General features: G+C 41.1%; 1 protein-coding gene across 5 annotated transcripts in view; it reads left to right on the top strand.

Annotated features, from left to right (window-relative positions):
- KIAA0319 (KIAA0319 ortholog) overlaps window positions 1–16,368 on the top strand; it is an 85,447-nt gene that overhangs the window by 42,282 nt on the left and 26,797 nt on the right. For all 5 annotated transcript variants that reach the window (XM_004693320.2, XM_012732945.1, XM_012732947.1 and 2 more), the window contains 6 exons: window positions 2,057–2,249; window positions 5,634–5,732; window positions 7,012–7,109; window positions 7,999–8,086; window positions 9,612–9,704; window positions 11,559–11,688. In XM_004693320.2, the coding sequence (XP_004693377.1) occupies window positions 2,057–2,249; window positions 5,634–5,732; window positions 7,012–7,109; window positions 7,999–8,086; window positions 9,612–9,704; window positions 11,559–11,688 (701 nt within the window). The remainder of the gene's footprint in view (window positions 1–2,056; window positions 2,250–5,633; window positions 5,733–7,011; window positions 7,110–7,998; window positions 8,087–9,611; window positions 9,705–11,558; window positions 11,689–16,368) is intronic.

Below are 16,368 nucleotides of genomic sequence, written 5' to 3'. Positions count from 1 at the left end.
GCATGAGTTCGATCCCTGTCTGCCCCGGAGGTGACCACATGGTGTGGCAGACCTCTCCTGACCCGCCCACTGCTCCCCTCAGCAGTCTACTTCGTCTATCTGCCTGTTCTGCTCTCCACTCTGTCTCTGGTGAATCCTCTCACCCTACGCATCTCTGGCCTGTACCCCAGTTCTGAAAGAATAAAAAAAAAAAAGATTTATCTATGCATCTAAGAGCTGGGGTGCAGGCCAGAGGTGCAGGAATAGGGTGGTGGTGGTGGGGGGGTCATGAGAGGATTCACCAGAGATATAGTGGGGAGCAGAACAGACAGATCTACTGAAATACACTGCTGAGGGGAAGCAAGTGAGGTCTGCTGTGCCATGTGGGTCACCTCTTTGGCTGGGGATGGAACTTGTGCTGCAGTGGCTGTGGACAGCTTCATAGTGCTGCAACTTAAGCCCTTGCACCCCCAGGGAGGGAAAGTTCATTTATTTTCATCCTGAGATTCAGTAGATAATGATGGAAGAAGCTATGTAGAATAATTACATACTGTAATATGTTTTGAGGGATTTTATTTCATTGATATGTGAACATATGAAAGTGTTTTACATAAAACTAGCAGCACAGCCTGCTCCACACCTATATTACACATGGGGCCACCTCTGTATACCTCGTGTTATTGACCAAAATGTTCTTTTCTGATGAATGACTTTTTTGTTTCCCTAGGATGAAAGTTTGTAGAACTCAGTGCTCTTAAATTAAATAAATGGATGATTGGCTGGTTAGCCACGCTTACCTACATTGCCTGGAGCAGTGTACTTTGCCATGCTAGTGCTTACTGTCCTCTGTGAAGGATTATGTTTGGACCAATGTCTCTCTCTTTTTTCTTTTTTAAAGCTTTATTTATTTACTCATACAGAACTGGGGTACAGGCCAGAGGTGCAGGGCCGGTGAGAGGATTCACCGGAGACAGAGTAGGGAGCAGAACAGGCGGACTGACGAAGTCTACTGCTGAGGGGAGCAGCGGGTGGGTCAGGAGAGGTCTGCCTCGCCATGTGGATCTCCTCGGGGCCACAGGGATTGAACTCATGCTGAAGTGGCTTTAGCATCTTCATGCTGTGCTTTAACCTGCTGCGCCACCAGGGAGGGCCCCAATGTCTCTTTTAAGGCTCACTGCTGCTGATTTTCAGTGCGGAGAGCCAGTGAAAGTGATAGGAGTAGACAGTGGAGTCTCTGTAGCTGTTTCTGGAAGGCACTTGAGGGATTGAGGGCTGAGGGAGAGGAGTGGATTTCAATAAGCCACATGTTCCTGGAACATCTCTACACGGCTGAGGAAACCAGAGAGCACTCAGCCTTTTTTTTTTTTTTATCTTTGCTTTTCTCTCTGTGATATCTTGACATATCTCAATTGTATTTTACAAGAAAAATGAATGTTCAGTTGAGTCAAGCCAATTGAACATGTCAGTGTAATCCTGGTGATAGAGCAAGTGAAGGAGCATTGTTCTGAATGCTGATTTAGGAGATAAGTGCTTTTGATAAGACTGGATATTCCCACTGCTTCTGTTAAAATAGCCTTTTTATATTGAGGCTGCCTAAATTTTCTCTTGGAAATCTTCCAAGAGTGTGGCCATTAGCAATAATTCATGAGGTTACTTTCAGAAGAACAGAGTGGTGTGTGACTTAAGATACAGAAACATTTATGATTACCCTCAATCTTTTTATGACAAAAATAGTGTATTCTGGGGAGCCAAGAACAGCTGGTAGCATGAGAGAAAAATAGACCCAACCCCTACCTGTTTGACATGAATGTTGTACCCAACACCTTGCTAAGTCAATGCAAATCACTGTTTTCATCATAGTGCCAGCTAATTAGACGGTTTTAAATTGACAAAGTGTATTCTTCAGCATCACATAGGTCATAGTTTATTCATGAACCAGATGAAAGGTGTTTTGGATAAAGCCATTAAGAAGTTCTGTATGCACAAATAAAATCTTTAAAAAAAAAAAAAAAGAGTTCAATCTCCCCCCCCACCCCCCCGCTTTCACATCAACTTATCCATGTAATTTATTTCCTAGGTTCTAATGCCTTCCCATCATCCTTCTCCAGCCAGCCTAGAGTTCAGTGTTGTCACCGTGGAGGAAAGCCCACTTCTTACAGTCACTCCGCGGAGCCCAGAGTCCAGCATCCCAACCCTGCCCACCAGCATCAACCCCTCTCAGTCCTCTCTATCTGATCAGCCCGTGCTTCCTACCGCTGCTCCCAGGACAGGTAATTAAAAAAAAAAAATGCAATGGGAGAAATAGTGATAGGTTTTCAAGTTTACTCGTTGACTCCAGGCACATCTGTCAAGCCAGAAATTGGTACTAAAAAGATGTGTAGACATTGCCTTTTCCTTCAATGACTGTAGTCCAGGAGAGAAGACTGACAGCTGTAGAGATGGTTTTGATACAGTGTGGCGAGCATTGTTAGAGGCTGCTGTGGGGACAGAAGAGGGTTTCTCCATCTGCTCCTCTTGGAGGGTTAAGGAAGTCTTTTCAGTTACCATCAGGCCAGGGCAGAGTAAGCCAGCCAAAGTAGGCTTGGTATGTTGTTTATGGCAAGGCAGTAACATGTCTAATAATGATAATCATATTTGCTCATCACTGACCAATGGCCAGGAATCAGCCTCAGCATTCCCCATCTCATTCATTCTCTATGCAAGAGAACAGAAGTACAAAGTTCATGTGACAGTTTGGGAAGACTGTAGGGAATTTGGTGTCACTGGAACTAAACCCCTGAGTAGAGAGGGAGTGGATATATATGAATCTGGAGTGGAAAACAGAGATTCTGAAGGATCGCATGTCCATGCTAAGGAATTTGTATCACCTTGGAGGACTACAGAAAATCCCTGAATGATTTTAAGCAGGGACATGGAATGATCTTATCTGTATCTAGGAAATAGTATGGAGTGGAAAGAGGATGGATTAAAAGGCTATAGCAAGTGCTTGCAGGGCTGGAGAGAGGGAACATATTCAAGAGACATGAAGAGAAGAGGGTGGTGGAATGATGAATAAATTTGCTGAGTGGTGAAATATCAAGATGAAGGAACATATGGAACTGACTAGAAGTCCAGTTGGACTGAAGGTAAAGGACTAGGGGTTCTTCAGTGTAGAGGTGAGGACTGATGACTTGGCATGGGAGACCATCTGGGGAGACTAGTGGGGTAAGTCAGGGTGAGGCCTAAAGGGTAGAATTTGAGGTGTCATTATTTTAAGGAGCCTATGGAGCTGGCTGAGTGGTGTGCCCAAGAGATGGTAGAGAAAGAGGGGGACATGTACTGAGGAAAGGCAAGAGAAGACAGAGTCCCAAGAAGTAAGGAAGGGACCTTGATTGGCTGAGATCAGGGTGAGGACTGGGAAGCTCCCATTAGATTTACTAATAAAGAAGTTACTAAAGGTTTTGTCCTGTTTCTTGAGCTTCTCTGTGATTAACGAACTTATAGACAAACCCTCTCTGCCATGTTTATTTATTTTCTTTTTAAAGAAAGATTTATCGGCCCTCCCTGGTGGCGCAACGGGTTAAAGCACAGCACTAAGAAGCTAAAGCCGCTTCCGCATGAGTTCGATCCCTGTCTGCCCCGGAGGTGACCACATGGTGTGGCAGACCTCTCCTGACCCGCCCACTGCTCCCCTCAGCAGTCTACTTCGTCTATCTGCCTGTTCTGCTCTCCACTCTGTCTCTGGTGAATCCTCTCACCCTACGCATCTCTGGCCTGTACCCCAGTTCTGAAAGAATAAAAAAAAAAAAGATTTATCTATGCATCTAAGAGCTGGGGTGCAGGCCAGAGGTGCAGGAATAGGGTGGTGGTGGTGGGGGGGTCATGAGAGGATTCACCAGAGATATAGTGGGGAGCAGAACAGACAGATCTACTGAAATACACTGCTGAGGGGAAGCAAGTGAGGTCTGCTGTGCCATGTGGGTCACCTCTTTGGCTGGGGATGGAACTTGTGCTGCAGTGGCTGTGGACAGCTTCATAGTGCTGCAACTTAAGCCCTTGCACCCCCAGGGAGGGAAAGTTCATTTATTTTCATCCTGAGATTCAGTAGATAATGATGGAAGAAGCTATGTAGAATAATTACATACTGTAATATGTTTTGAGGGATTTTATTTCATTGATATGTGAACATATGAAAGTGTTTTACATAAAACTAGCAGCACAGCCTGCTCCACACCTATATTACACATGGGGCCACCTCTGTATACCTCGTGTTATTGACCAAAATGTTCTTTTCTGATGAATGACTTTTTTGTTTCCCTAGGATGAAAGTTTGTAGAACTCAGTGCTCTTAAATTAAATAAATGGATGATTGGCTGGTTAGCCACGCTTACCTACATTGCCTGGAGCAGTGTACTTTGCCATGCTAGTGCTTACTGTCCTCTGTGAAGGATTATGTTTGGACCAATGTCTCTCTCTTTTTTCTTTTTTAAAGCTTTATTTATTTACTCATACAGAACTGGGGTACAGGCCAGAGGTGCAGGGCCGGTGAGAGGATTCACCGGAGACAGAGTAGGGAGCAGAACAGGCGGACTGACGAAGTCTACTGCTGAGGGGAGCAGCGGGTGGGTCAGGAGAGGTCTGCCTCGCCATGTGGATCTCCTCGGGGCCACAGGGATTGAACTCATGCTGAAGTGGCTTTAGCATCTTCATGCTGTGCTTTAACCTGCTGCGCCACCAGGGAGGGCCCCAATGTCTCTTTTAAGGCTCACTGCTGCTGATTTTCAGTGCGGAGAGCCAGTGAAAGTGATAGGAGTAGACAGTGGAGTCTCTGTAGCTGTTTCTGGAAGGCACTTGAGGGATTGAGGGCTGAGGGAGAGGAGTGGATTTCAATAAGCCACATGTTCCTGGAACATCTCTACACGGCTGAGGAAACCAGAGAGCACTCAGCCTTTTTTTTTTTTTTATCTTTGCTTTTCTCTCTGTGATATCTTGACATATCTCAATTGTATTTTACAAGAAAAATGAATGTTCAGTTGAGTCAAGCCAATTGAACATGTCAGTGTAATCCTGGTGATAGAGCAAGTGAAGGAGCATTGTTCTGAATGCTGATTTAGGAGATAAGTGCTTTTGATAAGACTGGATATTCCCACTGCTTCTGTTAAAATAGCCTTTTTATATTGAGGCTGCCTAAATTTTCTCTTGGAAATCTTCCAAGAGTGTGGCCATTAGCAATAATTCATGAGGTTACTTTCAGAAGAACAGAGTGGTGTGTGACTTAAGATACAGAAACATTTATGATTACCCTCAATCTTTTTATGACAAAAATAGTGTATTCTGGGGAGCCAAGAACAGCTGGTAGCATGAGAGAAAAATAGACCCAACCCCTACCTGTTTGACATGAATGTTGTACCCAACACCTTGCTAAGTCAATGCGAATCACTGTTTTCATCATAGTGCCAGCTAATTAGACGGTTTTAAATTGACAAAGTGTATTCTTCAGCATCACATAGGTCATAGTTTGTTCATGAACCAGATGAAAGGTGTTTTGGATAAAGCCATTAAGAAGTATTCCAAAAATGTTATTTTATGGATGCTTAAAACAAATCTATCTTGGTACAGTCATATAACATCATTCTAATATGTAATGGAATATACTATCTCAATTGAACTTTTAGTGAAAGAACTCCTGGTGTCAGCTGGAGATAATCTAATAATAACATTACCCGAAAATGAAGTTGAACTGAAGGCTTTTGTTGTGCCAGCGCCACCTACAGGTGAGAACTTGTATTTCTTGCGCGACCTCTGGCTGGGTAGCTATTAACATCTCCACAGGTTATTAAGGGCATTGGTTCATTTGCCCAACACTGTGGATGTCGCAAATTGAGATGCCAGTGTGGATGACAACGCGTTGGTGATAACAAACATTAACATTTGTTGAGATAATTTAAAGTGGAGTAAGTATAGAAAATGATTTTTTTCTTAAATTAACTTTGCATTATTAACATTACATATCAGAGGTTCATTGTTGAGAACCAACATGGATTTACACTATTTAAGACCACTGCTGTAATTCCAAATCGAGAATAAAAAATTAAATACAGTATGTTTCCTTTAACTGGGTGGGGTAGAAAAGCATACATTTCTGATACTGCAAAACAGAGCCATGTGTGAGAGCAGGAGAGGTTTCCACATCCCAGAGTTTGACCTGTGATAACCCTTGAAGGCTCTGATGCAGAGGGAGTTGGCTGTGTCCAAAGGTTTGTTTGCAAACCCTTCAGTGTTATGACAGAGAGCTCTGTGTTTTTACCTTGCTGTTCAGAACATGCTCAAAATGCTCTTTCTTCTTTTTGTCTTGTGTTGTCCTATTCAGTCAACATTGACCTACCCTGTGACCTGTCAAATACATTTTCTTAATGTGTATTCATTTTTAAGGTGCTTGAATATTTCTCATTCAAATCAGTTCTCTTATTCATATTTGCTCTAACACAAATAGGATAAAATGTAAACAGAGATGATAATATTTCGTGTTTGTCTTTTAAATCTTTCAACTGAGTTACCTCCTATTTTAATAACTTATGTGTCAAGAAAGAAGACAGAATCATTTTAATATTGGGAGATTTTTCAATCCATTTTTGTATACTTAAACCCCTGAAACAGATGAATTGAATTGAAATTTCCTTTTTTATATAAGGGAAAAAATGACAATGAATTATACACATCTATGTGTAGTCAGATAAAACATCTTGGAAGTAAAGTCACCAAATGCTAACAGTATAATTAGGGAGACTTTAAAAAAAAACTTTCTATATTTTTCTGAATTTCCTATAAGCTATAAGTTCTTATAATAAAAAAGAAATTTCACATAATAAATAGAGAAAACTTGTTATTCTTGACTTGGATGATTGCTGAAGATTGAGTTTAGTATTTCTAAAGTATTCTCTGTTCATGAACTAAGGCAATAATTTCCTTCCCTCTGCCCAGTATTTTATGTGTGTGCATGTGTGAGAGATATCTCTCAATTCATAACTCCTCCAATTTCTGTTTTGCTCTCAGAAACAACCTACAGCTATGAATGGAGTTTAATAAGCCAGCCTGCGGACTACCAAGGTGAACTAAAACAAAGACACATGCAAACTCTTAATCTTTCTCAAGTAAGTGAGCAGAGAATGCTTGAGTTTAATGACATAGAATGCAGTTAACATCCTCTCAACTATTCTATCAAACTACATAAGCAGGCAGGCAAAAGGGCACCTAAGAGGGATTTTATGATAGCTTTTCTTTATTGGAGCTGTTTTTCCCAGCATGGTAGCTCAGGGGGAAAAGGCTGGTTGCCAGGGGCCCCCTTGGTGAGGGAGGACTTGAAAATTCTGTGTTCTACCTTTTGCTCTCTGCCATATTGAAGACCACTCCTTAATCAAGCACATTTCTAGAAGTGAAAGTAATTCCATTTCAGTTGACACGTGACTGTCAGATATTGCTGAAGGAAGTAATCAGCTTGCAAGAAGGAACACACTCTCCTCTTGGCCCCTAAAGATAAGTAAAATGGCTTACCTACTAGAGGAATGGCTTCCCACCGAATGGTAGTGTTGTCTTCCTCTCCTGAGACTATCTGGCTAATAGTGCAACATAAACTGGCATACTCCTTGTCACTGATGACTGTCTCTCAAAGTGGGGTACCCAGACCACTGATAGCTAACTCAGCAGAGCTACTTGGTGAAAATGCATGATTCCCATACATGTAAGGTAGACCATCATCCTTGGCTTTCCCATACATGTAAGGTAGACCATCATCCTTTACATCCATCTCATGTAAGCCTCTGTTAAGGTCGATGAATTTGTGTAATGAATTTAAATGCCTTTCCAGGGGATCTTATAAGAACAGCTTCAAACCTCTGGCATTGTCTTTGCAGATCTGAATGAGACTCCTTGAGTCCCTTTTATGTGCTCACTTTCTCTATGCTGGTTTTGGTATGCTTAAGACTTTTCTGGCTCCTTATATCTCTTGTGTGCTAACCTGTATAACTTTTCTTTCCCTTGCAGTTGTCAGTAGGTCTTTATGCCTTCAAAGTAGCAGTTTCTAGTGAAAATGCCTTTGGAGAAGGATTTGTAAATGTCACTGTGAGGCCAGGTAAGCCTATATAAAGGGGTGGCCTTCCCTGTACATGTATATCTCAATCTTATCAACTGAATGACATGGTGATATATTTTTAATTTTTACCATTAGGTGCTATTGCAGAGAAAATATATAAGAGTTATGGTTTTGTTGCTGTCTAAGTCTGAAGTATTCACTTGACATTGCTGTTCAAGGTTGCAAGGCATTGCTTGCCATTCCTGCGTTATAGCTAATTGTTACTTAGCCTTCTCTGTGGCAGCTACTGCATGTACTTTTCTCATCCATTCCCCCGATTCAGCATTAGGTGAGGGGGTATTTCAAATACGTGAAAATAAGGAGTCAGGGAAAGTGTATGCCAAGTGCATTCAGGCCACCACCCACCTGCCCATAGGTCAGTGCACTTGTGGAGTTTGAAACAGGTGGCCTCCAGCCAGGCAGGAACAGCCCTGGCTTGGTCAGTGGAACAACAGCTGATATTGTATCTCTGCCTCCTCATGTAGGCTTTGGGCACAGCCTACACAATTCAAGTGCCACCTCTGTGCCAACTCCCCTTTACCTGAGGGACTGACAGCTCTACCTTTTGCACAGTTTGTATGATTATTGTTATAGCTAAAGAATGATGGTGGTGTGGGGGGTGGTATCTTCAGTGAAGGATTTCAGATCCAGCTGATTGTGGGAGCTGGAGCCACACTATATTGCTCCTTTCTGTAGCTTTATTCTCTGACTAAACCCTGAATTTTTATTACCTGTGTTGATAGAGCCTGGGCTTACGTACAGGAAGGCAAACACACAGACCAGTTCTGAAGATGGATAGGGATGTCCAAGACTTTAAAAAGCAGTCTTCTGGGTCTCCTTGGTGGTGCAAGGGGCTAATTCTCAGCACTAGGCCACTATCCACAGCCACTGTAGTGTGAGTTCAATCCCAGCCAAGGAACTGACACACATGGCACAGCAGACCTCTCCTGTCTCTCCTGCTGCTCCCCTCAGCAGTGTGTTTCATTTAGTCTGCCTGTTGTGCTCCCCACTCTATCTCTGGTGAATCTTCTCACCTCCCTGTACGTACCTGTGGCCTACACCCCAGCTCATGTATGCATAAATAAAGAAATCTTTAAAAAGCAGTTCCCGGGCCCTCCCTTGTGGTGCAGCGGGTTAAAGCACAGCACAGAGAAGCCACTTCCGCATGAGTTCTATCCCCGCCTGTCCCGGAGGAGATCCACATGGCGTGGCAGACCTCTCCTGACCCGCCCACTGCTCCCCTCAGCAGTGTACTTCGTCGATCTGCCTGTTCTGCTCCCCACTCTGTCTCTGGTGAATCCTCTCACCCTCCGCATCTCTGGCCTGTACCCCAGTTCTGTACGAATAAATAAAATAAATCTTTAAAAAAAAAAAAAAAAGCAGTTCCCATAGTTGAGGCCCATGGGATAAACACCAGCTGTCCAAGATGATTTTTAACAATTTTTAAAAAGTAGATGATTTTATGGGGTGACGACACATGTTCACGAAATGTGGACTTACCAGTGTCCCTGTTTTTCTGTCACAGCTAGAAGAACCAACCTGCCACCCAGAGCAGTTGCTTCTCCCCAGAGACAGGAGCTCACTTTGCCTTTGACGTCAGCCCGCATCGACGGCAGCCGTGTGTATCCTGTGATTCCTCAAGGGTGTTTTGGCCCCCTGTGAGGGTTAATAGGTGCTCTCTGTCAAGGTGGGAAGGACTTAGGGACCAATACACAGGTAGAGGAGCGGCTCCCTTTAGCCTTATCCTTAAAGGTCTTCAATTCTTTCAGCATGGCTTTTCTATCTCAGGCTCACTCTCCCTTCAGTTATCTCATTTGTCTATGGAAAAGTTTCTCTAAGGCTTAACATGTAGAATTGGAATTAAAAGTTTATGAAAGAATATCCTTTTGGGGTAGTGAATGAGGAGAAGTTGGGAGTCACCTTTTTTTGAGAGTTAAAAAGGTATTTAATAAAAAGGTTTCTATGTGGAGTGTGAAGGGGGAGAGCAAGAAGAGAGAGAGAAGGTGAAGTTCAAGAGGAACAGAGGGGAAGAGGAGGGGAGAAGGGAAGAGAGAGGGAGGGCTACAGGGAGAGGAAGAGATAGAATGAGAACTGCTAAGACACAAACCCCTGCCTCGCCCCTTTACCCCCAACCCCCAAACTGCCTCAGGATGATCATGTCTACCCTGCTCGCATCAGCTGAGCACATGATAGAAAAAAAGAAAGATCAGGCCGATCCTGAGGCCATATCCAATAATGGCTGCTCCTTTCCTTCCTCCTTCCCAGAATGCCTGAAAATCTCATTTAACAGGTATTAGAAGGGTTGGCTTCTGTGAAGTTGAGAATCTGTTGTTAATCTAATTAAGACTCCATTCCTTCTGGATGTGGAAGTGGCCCCAGATTAACTACAGGTGTCCATGCCACTGAGAATCCACTGAGATCCTATTCTGTGTTCGACAGCATATTAATAAATAGGTGGATGAATATACATGTGATATCTGACAGAATATGTTCAACACTAACAGCATAACCGGTCTTTAGGGTTATGTGCATTTAGTCACAAAGCTAGTAGCAAATATTGTAGAGTGAAGAATATTTTCCTTGGTCATTGGGAGTAGACAACTTGACAGCCACTAATGCTGCTCTCGTATGCCAGACTCTAGATGTACAGAGATCACACTAACATAATAATTTGCATCAATTCAAACATGTCCACATTTCCTCCTTCACAACATAAAAATAATGTGTATTTTAAATAAAGATAATAAATAAATAAAAATATTTATATAAGAAAACCTGTTGCATTTTAATTCAGTTTAGCTTGGGTACAGGAAATGGCTCAGGATTTTTAATCCTCCCCATGCGATGTTCTTTCCTTAAATGAATCAGAGGAAACTAACTCCCTTCCAGGTCTAAGTTTCTATGATTGTGTAGAGCCCATTTTTGTTCCTCTTTTAAAATAGAAATGGGAGATTTGTAGAGGGAGCTAACACCTTCTTCTGGATTTACATCTTAATGCCCAAGATAATAAAAGGTGTTTTATAAATTATAGACATCTCTTGTACTGTATGAATCTGTCAGTTCAAATGCCTATCATTCCTCGTTAGTATAGTGGTGAGTATCCCTGCCTGTCAAATGCCTCTTCCTAACTACCAGTGGGCTATCATATGCTGTAGTTGAGGTGAGTAGAAGTACCATTTCAATGTGCCCCATGTGGATGACTCCTGGTTTTCAGAAAGCAAAAGCAACTATTGCTGTGTTTTTTAAATACATACTTAAGTGGGAACAACCTCGAATCGGTGGAAATCCACGGAAAGAATATTGATGATGATTAGAAAGGGAGAAGAAATATCCTCCTTCCATTAAAATCCCTGTGTGGTTACATAATGTCATATAAAAGCAAGTTTAAACATACAATAATATAAAATATAAACATTATGTTTTCACGTTCTGCATTTCATTTCAATTCTCATTCAGTTCTTAATCTTCCTAGAAAGCACAGATGATACTCATATAGTGAGTTATCACTGGGAAGAAATCAATGGGCCCATCAGAGAGAAGTTTTCAGCTGATTCCCCTGTATTACATTTGTCTGACCTTGTTCCTGGTAACTACACTTTCAGGTAAGTGGGTTCCCCTCTTTCATTGTGCTTTCTACTACTTATATTTGGTTGGTTTCCTCAAATTGATATCTATATAAATCTCTGCTTTTTTTTTTGATCGAGAGGCAAGGCAGATTTGGTTTTTCTTGAGAGGTTTTGACGGGCAGCCACTTTAGACGCTAGTTCCTCAATATGAATTATAATTTCTGCTTTGGGAGACATTTAGTCTTGGGGATGATATCTTTTGACTGTGTTGAATTACATGAAAGAGTATCTGTGGCTTGAGAGTCGAAGTAAGGCAGAGTTATAGGATAGTTTCTTGATCATTTTAAAGCTTTTAAAGGTAAAACTGAAATATAATGAACTGCTTGTGTAAGATATAGAAGTTTGTGAATTTTGACATTACTGAGGCTATCATAACAGTTAAATAGTAAGTATTTTCATCACCTTGTCTTCACCTTTTCTCATACCCATTTCTAGTTCATTTCTTTGATTCCTGTCCTTAGGCAACCACTGAACTACTTTCTGTGCATTAAATCATTTGTGTAGTTTATAGAATTTCATTTAAATGAAATTGTAAAGTGTGTACTTTTTTGCCAGTTTTTGTCATTCAGGAAATGTTTCTGGGATTCATCCTTGTTACTGTCTGCAGCAGTAGGTTGTTCCTTTTTAACGGCTGAGTATTATTCCACTGTATAGCTTTATCACTATCTATCCTTTCATATAGTATGGGCATTTGGGTTGTGTATACTTTCTTTTTTTTAAAAAAAAATATTTATTTATTTATGCAAACAAGAACCGGGACACAGGCCAGTGGTTCAGCGGGGGAGAGTTTTCACTACAGATGGAGCAGGGAGCAGAACAGGCAGATTAACTGAAATACATGTTGAGGGGATCAGTGGGAGGGCCAGGAGAGGTCTGCCCTACCATGCGAGTCACCTCCATCGCTGGGTATTGACCTTGTGCTACAGTGGCTATGGATCACCTCATAGTACTTTGCTTTAACCTGTTGTGCCAGCAGGGAGGGCCCTACTTTCAACTATTACAAATACAATTGCCAGAACATCTTGTTTATGAGTTTTTGTGTGGACATATATTTTCATTTTTCTAGGCTAAATGTCCAGGAGTTGAAAGGCTAGGTCCTCTGAGTGAGTTTATGTTTAACATTTTAAACTCTGGTGAGTTTATGTTTGACATTTTAAGAAATTGCTAAAGTCTTTCCTGAAGTGAATATACCATTTATATTCCTATCTTCAGTATGTGAGAGTTCCAATGTCCATGTCCTCACTGACATTGGTACAGTCATTTTTTTTAACTTTTAATTAATTTGTAAGGTGGTAGTGTTTCATTATGGTTTTAATTTCAATATTCTTCATTTCTAATGATATGTAGTATATTTTCAGGTGTTTGTCATTCATATACATTCTTTTTTGAAATATCTATTCAGATTGTTTTTTCCATTTGAACACCTGTGTTTTGTCTTCTTATTTAGTTGTTTCTGAGTTCTGAAACAAGTTCTTTCATTGATATATGTGTTGTGCATATTTTCTCATAGTATGTGACTTGATTTTTTGTTTTCTTCATGATATTTTTTTTAAGATTTGTTTATTTATGCATACAGAACTGGAGTACAGGCCAGAGGTGCAGGGCAGTGAGAGGATTCACCAGAAACAGAGTGGGAGCAGAACAGGCAGATGGATGAAGTACACTGAGGAGGGGGAGCAGCGGGTGGATCAGGGGAAGTCTGCTGTGCCATGTGGGTCACCTCCGGGGTGGGGGATCGAACTCACACTGAAGTGGCTGTGGCCAGCTTGTAGTGCTGCATCCTAACCTGGAAGGGCCCTTCTTACTGGTATTATTATTATTTTTTAAATTTTAATATAATAGTTTATTTTTACATCATTTTGTGCCTTTTTCCATCTCAGTTGTAATCCCTGTGGGCTTCCCATCACCAAATCACCCATGTGCCATCACCATAGATAGTCCAGTGCACTTCCCTCCCCGCACTGTTTTTGATCCTACTCCCCATTCCACCCCTGTAAAATGTCTCTGGTATATAGTTGTTCATTATTATTATTATCTCTCCTGGTCCTTTATACTCCTGCTGTGAGTGAAACCATCCTTCATGGTATTTTTTTAAAGAACAAAATTCTTTACCCATGTTTTCTTTTATGTTACATCTTTTTCATTTCTCTTATATCTAAGTAACCTTTGCCTATTTCAAAATTACAAAGATTTTCTCCTATATTGTTCTACAAGATTTATAGTTACAGGTTTACTTAGATCTGTGACCCATTTTGAATTATTTGTAGTTATTTGTGGAATTTTTATTAAACCAGCCTTGAATCATGTGATGAATCCTAGTTGGTCATGATATTCTCTGTCTGCAGTGTTGGATTCAACTTAATGATATTTTGGTAAGGGTTCTGTGTTTATCTTTATGAAAGATATTGGTTTATGCTTCTTCCTCTACCCCTTCCTCCATGTTTTTGTATGAGTTTGATGTGAGGATTATGCAGACCTAATAAAACAAGTTGCATCTGTTCTTTGAACACCTGTGAATAAATCTTTGAATGTTTGATAGACTTAACTGGTAAAATCATCTGGGCCGGAGTTCTCTTTTTGGCTAGTGAAATCAGTTTCTTTATAGATATTTGGCTATTCAGGGTTTTTGTGTGTGTTCGTCAGCTTTTTGGTAAATTAAATTTTTAAAGACATCTTTCCATTTATTGTCAGATTTGTTGGTATGAAATTTTTATAGTATTTTCATGTTTTCCTTTCAATGTAGGATCTGTTGTATTTTTTCTTTCTTTATTGGTCATTCAATATTTTATTTAAAGGGAATGATCCATGATAGATTTTAGATCATGTTGAAAACTTCAATTTACTTTGTTCTTCTTTTCACTTCTTAGAGTAGAATCTAAGGTTATTCACATTAGATCTTCCTTAAAAGGTTATATAGGCCTTAAGGCTATAATTTTCTTCTAAGTACTGCTTAGTTGCATCCCACACATTTTGGAATATTATATATTTAAGGTCTCGTATGCCCTTTTAGGTCTCAGATAATATCAGAGATGCTGTACATAGACATCTGTATGAATCCTCTTGAGTCTGATCTGGCTAAAAAACTCTCATTCGCTGGATTAATTTTTTAAAAAGATTTATTTATTTATTTATTTATACATGCAAGAACAGGGTTACAGGCCAGAGGTGAGGTGGATGAGAGCTTTCATCAGAGACAGAGTAGGGAGCAGAACAAGCAGACCCAGTGAAATACACTGCCAAGTGAAGCAGTGGGCAAGACAGGAGAGGTTTGGTGCACCATGCGGGTCAGCTTCCTGGCCAGGGATCAAACTTGTGTTGCAGTGATTGCAAATAGCTTTACAGTCCTTTACTTCAACCCATTCTATCACCAGAGAGGGCCCTGGGTTCATCTTTTAATGAAAGGTCCACAGAGGTCCTCTAAACTACTTTAGATTTTACACATGTTGCAAAAGCCTCAGTTTGGGTTTATTTGAAATCTTAGTTTAAAAATCAATACAGCTCCATTTCATGTTCATTAGGGTGGTTATTATTTCAAGAAATGGGAAATAACAATTGCTGGCAAGGATATGGCGGAATGGGAATACTTATGCATTGATGGTAGGAATATAAAAATGTTGCAGCTGTTGTGGAAAGAGTGTGGCAATTCCTCAAAAAAAAGAAACATGCAATGACCATACCTACAATTTCACTTCTAGGTATATATTCAAGAGAACTGATTGCAGAGACTGAAACAGATACTTACACATTATCTTAATATGTGGATTATTATGACAAAAAATGTTGTTGACTGGCTGGCATAAAACTGACAGAAATTTATTTATCACAGTTATGGAGACTAGAAGTCCAGGATCAAGGTGTCTTCAGTGGTGTGTTCCGGGCCCGTTTTCTGTTCATGGATGGCATTCTCTCCTGTGTGCTTACCTAGTGGAAGGGGCAGAACCCCCTGGGGTCTCTCTCTGTTTCTCTTTTTAAAGATTTATTAATGAATAAAGAACTGGGGTACAGGCCAGAAATACAGGGGTGGTGATTCACCAGAAGATAGAGTAGGAAGGAAGCAGAACAGGCAGATTGACTGAAATACACCACTGAGGGGAGCAGTGGGTGGGTCAGGAGAGGTCTGCCACACCATGTGGGTCAGCTTCCTGGCTGAGGGTTGAACTCATGCTAAAGGTACTGTAGCTAGCTTTGTAGTGCTTCTCTTTAACCCGTTGCACCACCAGGGAAGGCCCGGTTATTTTATGAGGACACTGATCCCATTCATCAGAGTTCTGTCATCATATCCCAACTTCACATAATGCATGCTAGCCATAAAAATACAAACCAGAATATATGTTTCAGCAGATAGGAGAAGATTAAGTAACTTAGCTCTCATATTGCTGCTATTTAGAAATGCCAGTAGATACTTATTTTGTACAACTGTACACAGTTGTTTTGCTACATAATCACACATTTAAAATATTTGTTTCCTACTTAGTTAAAAATGTGTAGGAGGCCCTCCCTGGTGGCGCAGCAGGTTAAAGCACTACACTGAGAATCTAAAGCCGCTTCCGCATAAGTTTGATTCCTGCCTGCCCCGGAGGTGACCACATGGCCTGGCAGACCTCTCCTGACCCGCCCGCTGCTCCCCTCAGCAGTGTACTTTGTCGATCTGCCTGT

This window comes from Condylura cristata, unplaced genomic scaffold (assembly GCF_000260355.1).
Source record: "Condylura cristata isolate star-nosed mole 26May11 unplaced genomic scaffold, ConCri1.0 scaffold00037, whole genome shotgun sequence".
NCBI lineage: Eukaryota > Metazoa > Chordata > Mammalia > Eulipotyphla > Talpidae > Condylura > Condylura cristata.
This window is presented reverse-complemented; position numbering and strand designations above follow the sequence as displayed.